Source organism: Amblyraja radiata, chromosome 29, assembly GCF_010909765.2.
Source record: "Amblyraja radiata isolate CabotCenter1 chromosome 29, sAmbRad1.1.pri, whole genome shotgun sequence".
Lineage (NCBI taxonomy): Eukaryota > Metazoa > Chordata > Chondrichthyes > Rajiformes > Rajidae > Amblyraja > Amblyraja radiata.
This window is the reverse complement of record NC_045984.1, coordinates 30,178,852-30,195,109: the sequence shown is the minus strand read 5'-3', so window position 1 is coordinate 30,195,109 and position 16,258 is coordinate 30,178,852. Positions and strand designations below refer to the sequence as shown.

General features: G+C 48.0%; 1 protein-coding gene across 5 annotated transcripts in view; it reads left to right on the top strand.

Moving 5' to 3' along the window:
- fbn3 (fibrillin 3) overlaps positions 1 to 16,258 on the top strand; it is a 201,924-nt gene that overhangs the window by 167,167 nt on the left and 18,499 nt on the right. For all 5 annotated transcript variants that reach the window (XM_033047129.1, XM_033047128.1, XM_033047130.1 and 2 more), the window contains 9 exons: positions 437 to 556; positions 2,448 to 2,573; positions 4,352 to 4,504; positions 5,597 to 5,662; positions 7,916 to 8,041; positions 10,328 to 10,447; positions 11,267 to 11,389; positions 12,931 to 13,062; positions 16,096 to 16,221. In XM_033047129.1, the coding sequence (XP_032903020.1) occupies positions 437 to 556; positions 2,448 to 2,573; positions 4,352 to 4,504; positions 5,597 to 5,662; positions 7,916 to 8,041; positions 10,328 to 10,447; positions 11,267 to 11,389; positions 12,931 to 13,062; positions 16,096 to 16,221 (1,092 nt within the window). The remainder of the gene's footprint in view (positions 1 to 436; positions 557 to 2,447; positions 2,574 to 4,351; positions 4,505 to 5,596; positions 5,663 to 7,915; positions 8,042 to 10,327; positions 10,448 to 11,266; positions 11,390 to 12,930; positions 13,063 to 16,095; positions 16,222 to 16,258) is intronic.

The window sequence follows — 16,258 nt, the reverse complement described above, 5'->3', positions numbered from 1 at the left end:
GGCTTGGGTAAGTGTCAACTGTGGAAATTGTAAAGTGCAAATTGTCCCTAGTGTGTGTGTGTGTGTGTGTGTGTGTGTGTGTGTGTGTGTGTGTGTGTGTGTGTGTGTGTGTGTGTGTGTGTGTGTGTGTGTGTGTGTGTGTGTGTGTGTGTGTGTGTGTGTGTGTGTGTATAGGATAGTGTTAGTATGCGGCGATCGCTGGTCGGCACGGACTCGGTGGGGCCGAAGGGCCTGTTTCCGCGCTGTATCTCTAAACTAACTAAACAAAAAAAGTGTGGTACACGAGAAATGAAGTGAAACGTTTTAATTCTTCTGCAATGTTTTTACGTGTGACAAAAAAGGCAGCGGCGTTGCATATTTGCCTTCTAATATGTCTTCTGCGTCTTTAGCTCTGGTCTCATCTCTTCCCTCTTTCTCTCTCTCTCTCTGCCTTTAGATATCAACGAATGCATCAGCTACCCTGGCACTTGTGCCCCCGGGACCTGCCAGAACTTAGATGGTTCTTTCCGATGCATCTGCCCGCCTGGCTACGAGGTCCAGAATGACCACTGCATTGGTAAATGAAATTACACTTACAGAGTTCACTGCAGAGTATTCAGTAACTTTCTTCTTGAAGAATGCAAAGCTGACAAATTAAAATGGTACACTTTACTCCCCACTGGGTGACGGCAGAAGATTGGATTTATTTCAATCTTGAGCAAAACGTAAAATTAACGATTTGAATTTAAAAGATAAAACATTTTTGTTCTCGCTTCCTGTGTCCTCTCACTCACCCAAACTCGGTTGGACAGTGGATGTGGAGTTTCACTGGACTACACCTTGTTGGGATCTGACCCTGCCTCTCACGCATGGTCTTCAGACACTGGCTGGGTTTGTAGAATGGGGCTGAGAGGCTCAGCGCTCTCTCTCTGCGAAATGGGGTTGTTAAGGACTCATGGTATAAGAATACTGGGTCGGCCGTTTAGGACTGAGATGAGGAAAAACCTTTTCACCCCAGAGAGTTGTGTGAATCTGTGTAATTCTCTGCCACGGAAGGCAGTGGAGGCCAATTCGCTGGATGGATTCAAGAGAGAGTTAGATTTAGCTCTTTGGGCTAACGGTATCAAGGGATATGGGGAGAAAGCAGGAACGGGGCACTGATTCTGGACGATCAGCCATGATCGTATTGAATGGCGGTGCAGGCTCGAAGGGCTGAATGGCCTACTCCTGCACCTAGTTTCTATGTTTCTATGACAACCTTTCTGGGAAATTGAGCTTCGTGGGAGCTAGGCCTCTTTTGAAACAGGGTCCTGATTTATGGCAGAGTCGCCACCAGAAAGAAGTGAGTTGAATCGGTTTGATTCACTGTGTCCAAAGATCTAAAAAAAACATTTACTGAGTTAGTTGATGGTGAGAGAGGACTCGGGAGAAAGTAATTTTGTAGAGAATCAAGATCGGAGAGAGGTGGTGGAGAGAGGGCTGGGGAGAGAGAGAGAGAGAGAGAGAGAGGGAGGAGTATGGAAGGAGATGTCCAGATTTGCAGGTTCATTGGCTTGGTATAAGTGTAAATTGTCCTCAGTGTGTGTGGGGTGGTGTTAGTGTGCGGGGATCGCTGGTCGGTGCAGACTCGGTGGGCCAAAGGGCCTGTTTCCGCGCTGTGTCTCTATAAACTAAATTAAATTGTTTGGGAAGGAACTGCAGATGCTGGTTTAAACCAAAGATAGACACAAAATGCTGGAGTAACTCAGCGGGACTGGCAGCATCTCTGGAGAGAAGGAATGGGTGACGTTTCACGTCGGGACCCCCCATCAGACTGAAGAAGGGTCTCGATCCGAAACGTCACCCGTTCCTTCTCTCCAGAGATGCTGCCTGTCCCGCTGAGTTAGACTAAATTGTTATGGGGCTGTCCCACTTAGGCGACTGCCAGGGACTAATTTTAATGGAATTCACCTGGCGACAACCTACAACAGCAAACATTGTCGCCACTGTCGCCAAAAAAATTTCAACGCGTTGAAAATTTTGCCGCAGTCGCCTGTCGTCGCCCAAAAAAATCGCCTGATGGGGCTGTCCCACTGTACGAGCTAATTCAAGAGCTCTCCCAAGTTTCCCCTAATTCGAACTCGGAGAATTACGGTAATGGCCGCTCGTAGGTACTCGGGGCTCTCGTGGACATTTTTCAACATGTTGAAAAATCTTCACGGGCTTACCGCGTTTTCCGAGTACCTGCCGTTAGCGTTACGAGCCGCTAAGAGACGTCCCCGAGCTCCGACGTACCCGCTACGTACATTCCACGTGCTTACCACGAGTTTGATTTTTTTTTTAACTCGGGAGAGCTCTTGAATGAACTCTTACAGTGGGACAGCCCCTTAAGTGGGACAGACCGGTTAGACTGCTTGATTGTAAAGTGATCTTCGGTTGCAGTTCTTGCGGACCTGCTGTGGTTGTGACCTCTGCTCACTTATTCACAGACATTAACGAGTGTGAGGAGGACCCCAACATCTGCCTGTTTGGTTTCTGCACCAACACGCCTGGAAGCTTCCAGTGCAACTGCGCCCACGGCTTCGTACTCTCCGAGAACGGAAGGAGATGCTTCGGTAAGTGAGCGTGTGACCCCAAGCTTCCTGTATGTCCTGTCTGCTCGGACATAAAACAATGCGGGGGGACAGAGCGCCCTGTGTGTATGTATCTACCCACTCCTCCTGCCAAGTTTACTACGCCCGCATTCATTAAAATGCATTTTGCATATTGTCGGGAAACATAGACATTGTTTGCGAGTGGAGGAAGTGGTAGACACTGTGAAAATGGATCAGCTGGAAAAATCTTCAGTCATCTTGCTCCCTCACTGACAATGATCGCCCTGCCCCCGCGATGTACACGGGTCTACAATTAAACCCTAAGCTGATGACAGTCGATCCAAATCCAACCTGATTTAGAGAATTTACAATTTTTTCCTTGCCTGAATGTTTCAGCACCAGACTCCTCCTCTCTGCCTCCAATTCTCCGTACTCCTCCCGATCCACTCTCCCCCAACCCCTGCTCTCCCTCCGCACCTCGCTCTCTCTCCCCCCGCACACGTCCCTCTCCCCCCCACACTGATCTATCTTCCCCCGGCACTCATTCTCTCCCCCCCCCCCTCCACTCATCTCACCCCTCCCTCCCCACTCATCTCTCTCTCCCCCCCCCTCCACTCATCTCTCCCCCCCTCCAAATCATCTCTCCCCCCTCCACTCATCTCTCCCCCCCCTCCAATCATCTCTCCCCCCCCTCCAATCATCTCTCCCCCCCCTCCAATCATCTCTCCCCCCCCCCCACCCCCCCCACTCATCTTGTTCCCCTACACTTGCCTCTCTCCCCCCACACATGTCTCTCTCCCCCCACACTGATCTATCTTCCCCCGCACTCATCTCTCCCCCCCCCCTCCACTCATCTCCCCCCCCCCCCTCATCTTGTTCCCCCACACTTGTCTCTCTCCCCCCCCCCACACTTGTCTCTCCCCCACATTCATCTCTCTCCAGGGTGGTGGGGGTCTCTGATGATGCTGCCTTTCCTTTTTGAGGCAGCGACTCCGGTAAATCCCTTCGACGGTGGGGAGGTCAGAGCCCCCGATGGGCTGGGCAGTGTTCATAGCCACAATTCCCCCCCGACATCAGTCTGAAGAAGGGCCGCACCCCAAAACGTTGCCTACTCCTTTTCTCCATAGAAGCTGCCTCACCCGCTGGGTTTCTCCAGCATTTTTTGTCTACAGTCCATTTCAAGTGATGCATTGAGGTGCAGACAAATATCCTGGTAATAAGAACACCACCACCCGCTTATGCAGCATTACCTCTGCTCTGAGGAGCTGAATTAGAAAGATCAATCAGTCCACCTCCCAGCCATGAGTTCACACTCAGTGGAACTCGCTCGAATTTAGGAGATTGAGGGGGGATCTTATAGAAACTTACAAAATTCTTAAGGAGTTGGACAGGCTAGATGCAGGAAGATTGTTCCCGATGTTGGGGAAGTCCAGGACAAGGGGTCACAGTTTAAGGATAAGGGGGAAATCCTTTGGGACCGAGAAGAGAAAAAAAAATTTCACACAGAGAGTGGTGAATCTGTGGAATTCTCTGCCACAGAAGGTATTTGAGGCCACAGTTCATTGGCTATATTTAAGAGGGAGTTAGATGTGGCCCTTGTGGCTAAAGGGATCAGGGGGTATGGAGAGAAGGCAGGTACAGGATACTGAGTTGGATGATCAGCCATGATCATTTTGAATGGCGGTGCTGGCTCGAAGGGCAGAATGGCCTACTCCTGCACCTATTTTCTATGTTTCTATGAACTTGTGACGTTTATATTTCTGCTGGGTGTTGGCGCTGACTGTATTCTGACCTTTCAGATACCAGGCAGAGCTTCTGCTTCACCAGGTTTGACAACGGCAAATGTTCCGTACCCAAGGCCTTCAACACAACCAAAGCCCGCTGCTGCTGCAGTAAGATGCCCGGGGAGGGCTGGGGTGACCCCTGTGAACTCTGCCCTCAGCAGGAAGAAGGTGAGCCGCCATTTTATTGTTCACTGCAATATGGGAGTGGCGGACGTTTGGTAAATGCACTCTTTCATTACACTGGCACTGTGTCGAATCACCAGTGGGAACATCCTCTCCACATCCACTCTATCCAAGCCTTTCACTATTCGGTAAGTTTCAATGAAGTCCCCCCCCTCATCCTTCTAAACTCCAGCGAATACAGGCCCAGTGCCGTCAAATGCTCATCATATGATAACCCACTCACTCCTGGGATCGCTCACACATGTGGTGCCCAAAACGCATATGTTTAAACGTCAAACACATTATCACGCCAAACATTTACATTTAGTGGCTGTAGAATTTGCTGACCATCTGACCTTGTGGAAATAATGCAATTCAGACTAGTGGTCTGAAGAAGGGTCTCGACCCGAAACGTCACCCATTCCTTCTCTCCACAGATGCTGCCTGTCCCGCTGAGTTACTCCAGCATTTTGTGTCTCTTCAGTTTAAAACAGCATCTGCAGTTCCTTCTTACACGATACAAATATTCCCCTTGCTAATATTTCTGAGCAGTCTGCAAAGAAACGGTGTCCTGCTGTTCAGCTGATGTTCCGACTCATAATCAAAGCGTATTATTTACTGATAATACACACATATACACACACACACATATACACACACACATATACACACATACACACACTCACACACACACACACACACACACACACACACACACACACACACACACACACACACACACACACACACACACACACACACTCTCACACACACACACACACACAATCACACACACACACACACTCACACTCACACACATACACACACACACACACACACACACACACACACACTCACACACACGCACACACACGCGCACACACACGCACACCTCATACACAAATGCATACAAATGCAAGAACACTGTACACAGGTGGATAATAATTCAGTAACAAAGTGAATCCAAAATTCCTTTCAAGTGGTAAATACATCTGGTTCTGCCTCGTGCCCCAGTTTGTGCGGCTGCACGTTGATGTTGGTGATGTTCGGACAGGCTGCTGCTCTGCTGCAGTTAATAATTCTACTCTTCCTTTGCAGTTGCTTTCCAGGAGCTGTGCCCATACGGTCACGGAGCCATCCCGGGCATTGGGGACACCCGTGAAGGTTGGCAAATATATCTATCTATCTATCTATCTATCTATCTATCCGACTTTCCCGAGTTACTCACGAATTCTCCCGAGTTTTCCCCTTTGATTCAAACTCGGAGAATGTCCGTAGCGAGTCTGTATGAGGCCGTAGGAGTCCGTAGATATATCGTAGCGGCTCGTTATGCCAGCTGTAGGTACTCGGGGCATCAGGTAAGTGGGGACGTTTTTTTCAGTATGGCAAAAAAAGTCCACGAGTAAAAAGATAGTCAGGAGGAGGAGTTCGTAGATCACAAAAATCTTGATTTTTTTTTTTAATGTCCTTTCAACTCGGCAGAGGACTCGGGAAAGTGGGACAGGCCCTTAAATCTAGGAAGTTCATTCTGCTCGGTGAAAAGACCAATTATAACTATAGAATGGTAGAAGGACTTCAAGTGGATTTATTAAGACAGATACTATTTCCACCTTGAGGAGTTAGGAGGAGGTCTTCTTCAAATTCTGAAGAAGGGTCCCGACCCGAAACGTCACTGTACTTTTTTCTCCAGAGAGGCGGCCTGACCCGCCGAGTTACTTCAGCGCTTTGTGTCAATTTCTACCTCAATGTAAATGCTACAGAAACACACTCTTACGGCCCTGTCCCACTTGGCGATTTTTTTAAGCAACTGACGGTGACTGTCATAGTCGGTCGCTGAAAAACCGGCGACAACCTACGTCATCCTGGCGACAACCTACGACAGCACCTACATCAGGAGAAGTCAAGCTGCGCGCATTGGCGTCAACCCACTCGCCAAAATGTTTCAACGTGTTGAAAATTTAGCGGCGACTAGAAAGACGCTACGACTTTTTGCGCAACTGAGGAGACTATTCCCGGCGAACATGTGGCGACTGTAGTTGCCTAAAAAAATCGCCTAAGTGGGACAGGCCCACAGTTTTGCTCAATAATCGCTTCTGAATCTTATTTCTCTCGCCACTGTCATTAATGAATTATAGCATTCTGACTCATCTTTAATTCTCAAACTCAATGTGTGGAAACTGGTCATCGATGATCACTTGAAATAATCTGTAGGATCTCTTCGGCCTGCTACCCTTGGCTGCAGCTTCAGGATTTCAACGTTAACTGCACTGCAGAAGTTGCTGCCAAACTCTTCATTTATATCGTAGAAACTAGATGACCCGACCAACTTTCTCACCACAATTATTACGATTGTAAATTTTTTTTTTTCTTACGGTAATCTAATACCGGTATTTTATTTCAGAATGCTCTTAAACAACCAGACATGGTGGTGTTTGGAACTTTTGGCTAATTGGACAAGTAGTAATCTGCTCATCGCATTACTGTAATGATCGTTTTACAATGTCAGATTTTTCCTGAGATTGCAAACTCTTGCATTGAAGCCGCCACCATCCCACATGGCTCCAGTTGTCTACTCCCCCCTAGTTTGTATCTGCAAGGACAGGGTAGTTACAGAGCTCGAGGTTACAGTGTTCCTCAGATTTGTTTGTTCCCTCAAAGCTGGGAAATATTATTTTGGAAGCAGCGGTGAATGTGGTGCTTGCATCGTTTGGGTTTTTTGGGGGGGGGGGGGTTTAATTATTTTTATTAGAAGCAATTGTACAAGAATGAAACATTCGGCATGTAAAATTATACAGTTATTGTACAGCTTCAATTTTAACCTTTTAACCTGAAAATGAGAAAAAAGAAAAGAGAGAAACATAGAAACATAGAAACATAGAAAACAGGTTGTAGGAGTAGGCCATTCGGCCCTTCGAGCCTGCACCCCCATTCAATATGATCATGGCTGATCATCCAACTCAGTATCCTGTACCTGCCTTCTCTCCATACCCCCTGATCCCTTTAGCCACAAGGGCCACATCTAACTCCCTCTTAAATATAGCCAATGAACTGTGGCCTCAACTACCTTCTGCGGGAGAGAATTCCAGAGATTCACCACTCTCTGTGTGAAAAAGGTTTTCCTCATCTCGGTCCTAAAAGATTTCCCCCTTATCCTTAAACTGTGACCCCTGGTTATGGACTTCCCCAACATCGGGAACAATCTTCCTGCATCTAGCCTGTCCAACCCCTTAAGAATTTTGTAAAGAAGAAGAGAGGGAAAAAGTGAAAAGTGAAACGATAAGACCCCTAGATTACCAGCGTGGCCAAAGAGTGAATAAAGATATAAGAGAGAAGAAAATGTTTTTTTAAATAAATAAATAATTGGTTTTTTAAAAAGCATCGTTTGTTTTAATGCGCATCTTTCCTGGTCTCTCTAAGATGTGAACGAGTGCGTGGAGAACCCTGGGATCTGCGTTAACGGACATTGCATTAACACGGATGGTTCCTTCCGGTGCGAGTGCCCCCTGGGATACAACTTGGATTTCACAGGAGTCAACTGCGTTGGTGAGTTCACAACTTCACAAGTGATAGGAGCAGAATGAGGCCATTCGGCCCATCGGGTCCACTCCGCCATTCAATCATGGCTGAACTCTGCCTCCTAATCCCATTCTCCTGCCTTCTCCCCATAACCCTTGACGTCCGTTCTAATCAAGAATTTGTCTATCTCTGCCTCAAAAATATCCACTGACTTGGCCTCCACAGCCCTCTGTGGCAATGAGTTCCACAGATTAACTACCTGGTTATTTAAATGTAGTATTCAGATAACTGTGTTAGTTAATTTGAACAAAAGTTGGGGAAAGAAGGTATAATTCAAATAATTCAATAAGTAACTCATATTTCATTGTACCTTAATTGGTACATGTGACAATTACATTGAATCTTGAATTTAATTGAGATTTTAACAAACCAGTTCTAATCGTGGGAACTGTGCAGAAATGTTCTTTCACTGGAAAGTGAAATCGGTAGAGTTGCTGCCTCACAGCGCCAGAGACCTGGGTTTGATCCTGACCATGGGGGCCATCTCTACATTCTCCCTGCGACCTGCGTGGGTTTTCTCCTGGTGCTCCGGTTTCCAAAAGACGTGCAGCTTTGTCGGCTAATTGGCTTTGGTAAAATTGTAAATTGTCCCTAGTGTGTGTAGGATAGTGCTAGTGCGATCGCCGCTCGGCTTGGGCCGAAGGGCCTGTTTCCGTGCTGTATCTGTATCTGTATCTCTCGAGAACTGGAGATTAGATCACAGAATCTTATCACCACCGTGTCAAACCGCAGCCAAGACAATCGCACAACTTGAGAGAAATTTACTTTTGAAGGAGGAAAATATTAAAAGTTCCCAGAAAACTGCAGGGAAATGAGCAGAGAGTGGAGATCTCTGATGTGGAGCTAACTGTGGGCTCGTGTATAATGGGCTTCTGCTGTGCTGAGATTGGCATGGTGCTGTGATCTATACTTAATAACGTCAGGATCCTGAGCTAATGTCACGCTCCACACTGCCTTGAACAGCCGTGCAATTGTGGGAAGCATCTGGTCACAAGAGGTGTCCAAACTACCCTCAGCCCGCCCACCACAGCTGGTCATCTGATGCTTCCAGCACCTTCATCCATCAACTTTCCGGGACGTTGCAAAGTAACAGCCTGGTGCAGAGGCCCCATCGCTGCATCTCTCGGATAGCGTCACCTGCCGCATAGAGCGGGCTGCCTTGTGGAAGTTAACAGACGAGGCATCCATCGAGGGGATTTATCGCAGTCGCTGCCTCAAAAAGGCTGGCAGTATCATCAAAGTCCCACACCATCCTGGCCACACACTCATCTCCCTGCTACCTTCAGGTAGAAGGTACAGGGGCCTGAAGACTGCAACATCCAGGTTCAGGAATAGCTACTTCCCCTCAGCCATCAGGCTATTAAACCTGGCTCGGACAAAACTCTGATTATTAATAACCCATTATCTGTTATTTGCACTTTATCAGTTTATTTATTTATGTGTGTATATATTTATATCATGGTATATGGACACACTGATCTGTTTTGTAGTAAATGCCTACTATGTTCTGTGTGCTTAAGCAAAGCAAGAATTTCATTGTCCTATACAGGGACACATGACAATAAACTCACTTGAACTTGACTTGACCTGACTCATGGGGAGGGTCATGGGTGGGAAATGAAACTTTTTCAGCCTAGTATCATAGTCACGTGGCGCGTACAGCGGTAGAGTTGCTGCCTTACAGCGAATGCAGCGCCGGACACCCGGGTTCGATCCCGACTACGGGCGCTGTCTGTACGGAGTTTGCACCTTCTCCCCGTGACCCCATGGGTTTTCTCCGAGATCTTCGGTTTCCTCCCACACTCCGAAGGTTTGTAGGTTGATTGGCTTGGTGTAAATGTAAAATTGTCCCTAGAGTGTGTAGGATAGTGTTAATGTGGGGGGGGGTCGCTGGTCGGTGCGGACTTGGTGGGCCGAAGGGCCTGTTCCCACGCTGTATCTCTAAACTAAACTGTTAATTTTAAACATATGACTGTATCTCCCACTCTGCTTTCCTTTCCGAAGTTCCTCTGCTGCTCTCTCCTTCATTCCTTAGATCCCCTGCTCCGGTCTTTCTCCATTGCCGCTCACTCTGCTGGTCACCTCTGCAATCCTCCAGTCTGCTCACGATGTTTAGTTTATCCCGTGGTCAGGGGTCGAACCGGGGTCTCCGGCGCTGCAAGTGCTGTAAAGCAGCAACACTACCGCTGTGCCACCGTGGCCGCCCACATTTGTTTACACTGGGGCTAACGTGTTGTCTCTGTTTGTGTCCAGATATCGTCGAGTGCAGCATCGGTAATCCTTGTGGCAACGGTACCTGCATCAATGTTATTGGAGCCTTTGAGTGCGAATGTGACGATGGATTTGAACCAGGACCGATGGCAACTTGTGAGGGTAAGCCAACCCTTGTAATGATTTAATTTGACACTCAGGACAAAATAACACCCACACCGTATATGTTTTAGGGCAAGGGTGTCAAACTCATTTGAACTCAATAGACAATAGGTGCAGGAGTAGGCCATTTGGCCCTTCGAGCCAGCACCGCCATTCAATGTGATCATGGCTGATCATCCCCAATCAGTACCCCGTTCCTGCCTTCTCCCCATATCCCCTGACCCTGCTATTTCTAAGAGCCCTATCTAGCTCTCTCTTGAAAGCATCCAGAGAACCTGCCTCCACCGCCCTCTGAGGGAAAGAATTCCACAGACCGACAACTCTCTGTGAGAAAACTCAAACTCATTTGAGGTCACGGGCAAAATGCGACTTCAGCCCGATCCGGCACCGCGGACAGCTGTGGCATCGGGGAAATCATCCCGCGGGCCAGATGCGGAGTGAGCAAATAACATGTTCAATTTTGCAAATGATGGCTGGATTCTCGAATAGAGAATTTCCCTTTCCTGATCTCTGTCATTAGTGGGCATCTGCATAATCTAATCAGCAGAAGAACTGTCACTGGAAGCTTTGTATAGACACAAAATGCTGCAGTAACTCAGCGGGACAGGCAGCGTCTCTGGGGCGAAGGAATGGGTGACGTTTGGGGTTGAGACCGGAAACGTCACCCATTCCTTCTCTCCAGAGATGCTGCCTGTCCCGCTGAGTTACTCCAGCATTTTGTGTCTGTCTTCGGTTTAAACCACCATCTGCAGTTCCTTCCCACACATTGGGAGCTTTAAGGCAGTTATCTAACGGCGGTGTTTTTGTTTGTGTTTTTAGACATTAACGAATGTTCCCTCAACCCGCTGCTGTGTGCGTTCCGCTGCATCAATAACTACGGCGCCTATGAGTGCACTTGCCCGGGAGGCTACACCCTGAGGGAGGACCGCAAGATGTGTAGAGGTAATGAATGAATGAATGAATGAATGAATGAATGAATGAATGAATGAATGAATGAATGAACGAACGAATGAATGAATGAACGAACGAACGAACGAACGAACGAACGAACGAACGAACGAACGAACGAACGAACGAACGAACGAACGAACGAATGAACGAATGAACGAATGAACGAATGAACGAATGAACGAATGAACGAATGAACGAATGAACGAATGAATTAATGAATGAATGAATGAATGTTTACACTGAGCCCCCAGTACTAGGGCTGCCAACTGTCCCGTATTATCCGGGGCATCCTGTATATTGGATATTGTAAGTAATTGTTGTTAAAACTTGGAGGTTGTTTTAATAGAATGGGAAAACATGTTGTACATTAACAGCAGCTAGTCAAATTGCCATCGTCAAGCTGCTACATCAATATAAACCAGGAAAATAGATGGAGATATCTAAACCAGATGTGGTGTCAGTAAAACCAGCTGTGGTGACCAATTCCAGAAGTGATTACCAATTCCAGTTGCATTACCAATTCCAGATCTCAATGACAATCCAACGTATTGTGGCTGGATAGACACAAGAAGCTGGAGTAACTCAGCGGGACAGGCAGTGCCTCTGGAGAGAAGGAATGGGTGACGTTTCGGGTCGAGACCCTTCTCCAGACTTGCCCAACTCCCACTGAGCTACTCCAGCTTTTTACGTGTCCATCTTCGGTGTAAACCAGCATCTGCAGTTCCTTCCGACACACTTGGGGCTGGGTTAGCAATACCAGCTGTATGGTCAAACGCAATGTAATCAGATCCTGCCCTGCAATGATGACTAAGTAACAAATTAGCTGTGGCAAACCGCATTCAGCTGTGAACACAGTCTCAATAACCAAAGGGAAGAAAACCACCAATTCCTCAAACTGGCATGGGTCCAAACAGCATTACTTACACCCAGGTGAGTGGGTGAAGTGCATCATGAAGTTCTCTCAGTGAAAACAGCCACAGTTTCTTTACAGTGTCTTTAAAAAGCAGCAACAGACATTCTAAAGCATATCACGGGAACACCAGCAAATAAGGTGAAGATGGACACAAACGCTGGATTAAATCAGCAGGTTTGGCAGCTTCTCTGGAGAACCTGGGTAGGTGACGTTTCAGGTCGGGACCTTTCCTCACATCCGAAACGTCACCGTTCCTTGTTCTCCAGAGATGCTGGCTGACCCGCTGAGTTACTCCAACACATTGCGCCTCTCTTTGGTATAAACCAGCATCTGCCGTTCCTTTTTATTACATTTTTATATCAAATAATGTCAAACGTGGAGAGGCGGGAAGTGAATTTGTGCCTGTTAGCGTGTGAAGGATTGAGACTTTTATCCTTCCCTTCACACTAGGGAGTGTATGAATGTTTGTTTTATTCTGAAGTTCCTCAAGATTTGCCCATATGTATACAAGAACCAGAAAACAATGCCCTGTGGTGTAAATGATAGTAAGCGGGGAGAGAAACAGATGGCAGAGGGGCTGGTGCGTGTGTTGCTGATGAGCGTTTATCCCTGATTACAGATTTGGACGAGTGTTTGGAGGGATTACACAACTGCGAGACCCAAGGAATGTTATGCAAGAATCTGATTGGAACCTTCATGTGTATATGCCCGCCTGGGATGATGCGAAGACCGGATGGAGAGGGCTGCATGGGTACGTCTGCTTGTGTATACCATCATTAGTAATAGGAGCAGAGTTGGGACATTCAGCTCATCAAGTCCACATCAAGTCTCATTCGATCATGGCTGATCTATCTCTCCCTCCTAACCCCATTCTCCAGCCTTCTCCCCATAACCCCTGACACCCGTATTAAGGTAGAATCTATCTATCTCTGTTGCAAGCACGTGACAATAGACAATAGACAATAGGTGCAGGAGTAGGCCATTTGGCCCTTCGAGCCAGCACCGCCATTCAATGTGATCATCCCCAATGGCTGATCATCCACAATCAGTACCCCGTTCCTGTCTTCTCCCCATATCCCCCTGACTACACTATCTTTAAGAGCCCTATCTAGCTCTCTCTTGAAAGCATCCAGAGAACCTGCCTCCACCGCACTCTGAGGCAGAGAATTCCACAGACTCACCACTCTCTGTGAGAAAAAGTGTTTCCTCGTCTCCGTTGTGATCGTGTGGTTTTCTATTACAAAGATTGTCTGTAACTCATTACCAGGCAGTTTCTATCTCTGCTTTAAATATATCCACTGGCTTGGCCTCCACCGTCTTCTGTGGCAAAGAATCCCGCAGATTCACCACCCTCTGACTAAAGAAATTCCTCCTCATCTCCTTCCTAAAATAAAGTCCTTTAATTCTGAGGCTGTGCCCTCTAGTCCTAGACTCTCCCACACGTGGAAACATCCTCTCCACATCCACTCTACCCAAGCCGTTCACTATTCTGTACGTTTCAATGAGGTCCCCCCCTCGTTCTTCTAAACTCCAGCGTGGAGAGGCCCAGTGCCGACAAACGCTCATCATAGGTTAACCCGCTCATTCCTGGGATCTTTCTCGTAAACCTCCTCTGGACCCTCTCCAGAGCGCGCAGACCCTTCCTCATCTGTGTGATTGTCTGATATGTGCATTCAAGAGGGTTGTTCTCACGGTCAGATGTTGCTCCTCACATCTGAGGAGGTCTCCAGGGTTGGAAACCCGGCTTTACTGATAGAAACTTTCACCAGAAAATGGAGCTCCAATTAAAAACGCACCACAAAATCTATGTATGTTTATTTACTGTCCCTGTGCCTTGTACGGAATAATGTTCGGGGTTATTACCAGGGAAAGGAGTTACTGCTGCACCGACCCTTCCATATATCAAACCAAAATGTCCGCAGATGTTAGATGCTACAGATGTTTTATCAATCGGCGGTGGCCAGTGCCATCTTCTACGCGGTCATGTGTTAGAGTGGCAGGGCGAAGGCTGCGGACGGCAACAGAATCAACGCGCTCATCAGGAAGGCGGCCTTTGTCCTGGGAGTGGAGTTGGATTCATCGCAGGTGGTCTCGAGGAGGACGCTCCTCAAACTGCGTTTATTGTCCATAAACTTGGAGAATACATCTCGCCCACTCCATGACACACACCGGCCAACCTGAGGAGCACCTTCAGCAACAGACTGGTTCCACCAAGATGCAGCACAGAACGCCACAGGAGATCCTTCTTCCCTGTGGCTATCGAACTGTGCAACTCCTCCCCCCTCTGTCGTGGGGTAGACTGACTCCCCCCCCCCCCCCTAATCTTTACACATCCCCTATCCTGGACTTTCCACTTGCCCCGTTAATTTCATTTTTCATGGATCTTCTTGTGTTTTATGACTGTTGGCAGACCAATGTCCCTCCTGGGATAAATAAAGTCCTATCGTATCGTAGTGCCCTTGTTCAATACACAAAGGTCTACTGCTACCCCTCCAGATAATGAGAGGCTGTCCCTGTTAGCAGGAGAAGAAATTAATATCCCGTCCGATCTTGCCTCTCCTTTGTCACTCTTCTAGAGCAGTATTAAACACATAGTAGGCACTCTGATGGTTAATATACGTGAGTCTGTCCGTGCCCTGCCATCTAATTTGGGCCCAGCGGTGCAGGTGAGTTCAGGCCAAGGGCCATGAACATTTTAGGCATGTGGGCTGGCAAGTCTTGCAGTTCCCAGAAGCCAGCCTGTTCACAGCTCAATGAGTTCCATCATGAGGTGATGATTGATGAAGTCAGTGTTTGGTTCTGAAATGTCTTGACATTCAGACAACAGTGAATCTGGGGTCTTTAGAACATTTTGCCAAGAAAGTTCTGGTACTGCTGTTAATTTCCCAGTCGTGGCCCAGTGTAGATGGAGTGACACATCCCATCGCCGACCAAATATGCTTTGAAAGTAATACGGCCATCTCTCAACACCGCGGTGAAGGAACTCAATCCCACTCACAGACCAGCTGCTGATAACGTTATTCAAGGTCATTCTCCAACCTCACGTTCCTGACAACAGCTCAGAAACCAGAGAGACTTCAATGCACATAATTCTGAAATTTGCTCTGAGCAAGAGAAGGACCAAAATTGCAAAGACATGGACCTTCCCTTCCACCCCACACCACCTCCCCCGCCCATACACCCCACCCGCCCACATACCCCACACCCCCCCCTCCCGCCCACACACAAACACACCCCGCCCATCGCACACACACACACACACACACACCACACACCCCTCCCGCCCACACAACCCCCGACCACAAAACCCACTGCCCACACAACCCTCTCCCCCCCACAACCTCCCCGCCCCCACACACTCCTCCCCCCCACAACCTCCACACCCCACCCACACACTCCTAACCCCCACACCCCACCCACAATCCCTCTCCCCCCCCCCCCCACACCTCCACCTCCCCCACACCACCCCCCCCCCTCCCACACACACACACACACACACGCCCCTGCCCCCCACACATCCCCACGTTGCGTTGGGGGAACGGGTGAGTGCTGGCATATTGTGTTGGGGGAGCGGACACTTGGTCTAGTTTGAATTAAATTAATCGTGGAGCAAATTTGCAGCCCGGCTAAATGTTAAAAAGCATCACTGTTAAAATAAATTGTCGGTCAGCTTTTGCGTTAATCCAGCACTCCTGTGCTGAGGGATTGGGGATAAAGTGTTGAGTAGATGTCCATGATATTTATTTTTAACATTTTAGTCAAGATTCTGTTGGAACTTTTCCAGATGAAAATGAATGCCGGACCAAGCCAGGGATCTGCAAGAACGGACGGTGCATTAACACCGTGGGCAGCTACCGGTGTGACTGTAACGAAGGGTTTTTGGAAAATCCATCAGTGACAGAGTGTCTCGGTGAGTGGAAAACGTCAGTGTCTGTGAAATGCTCTGC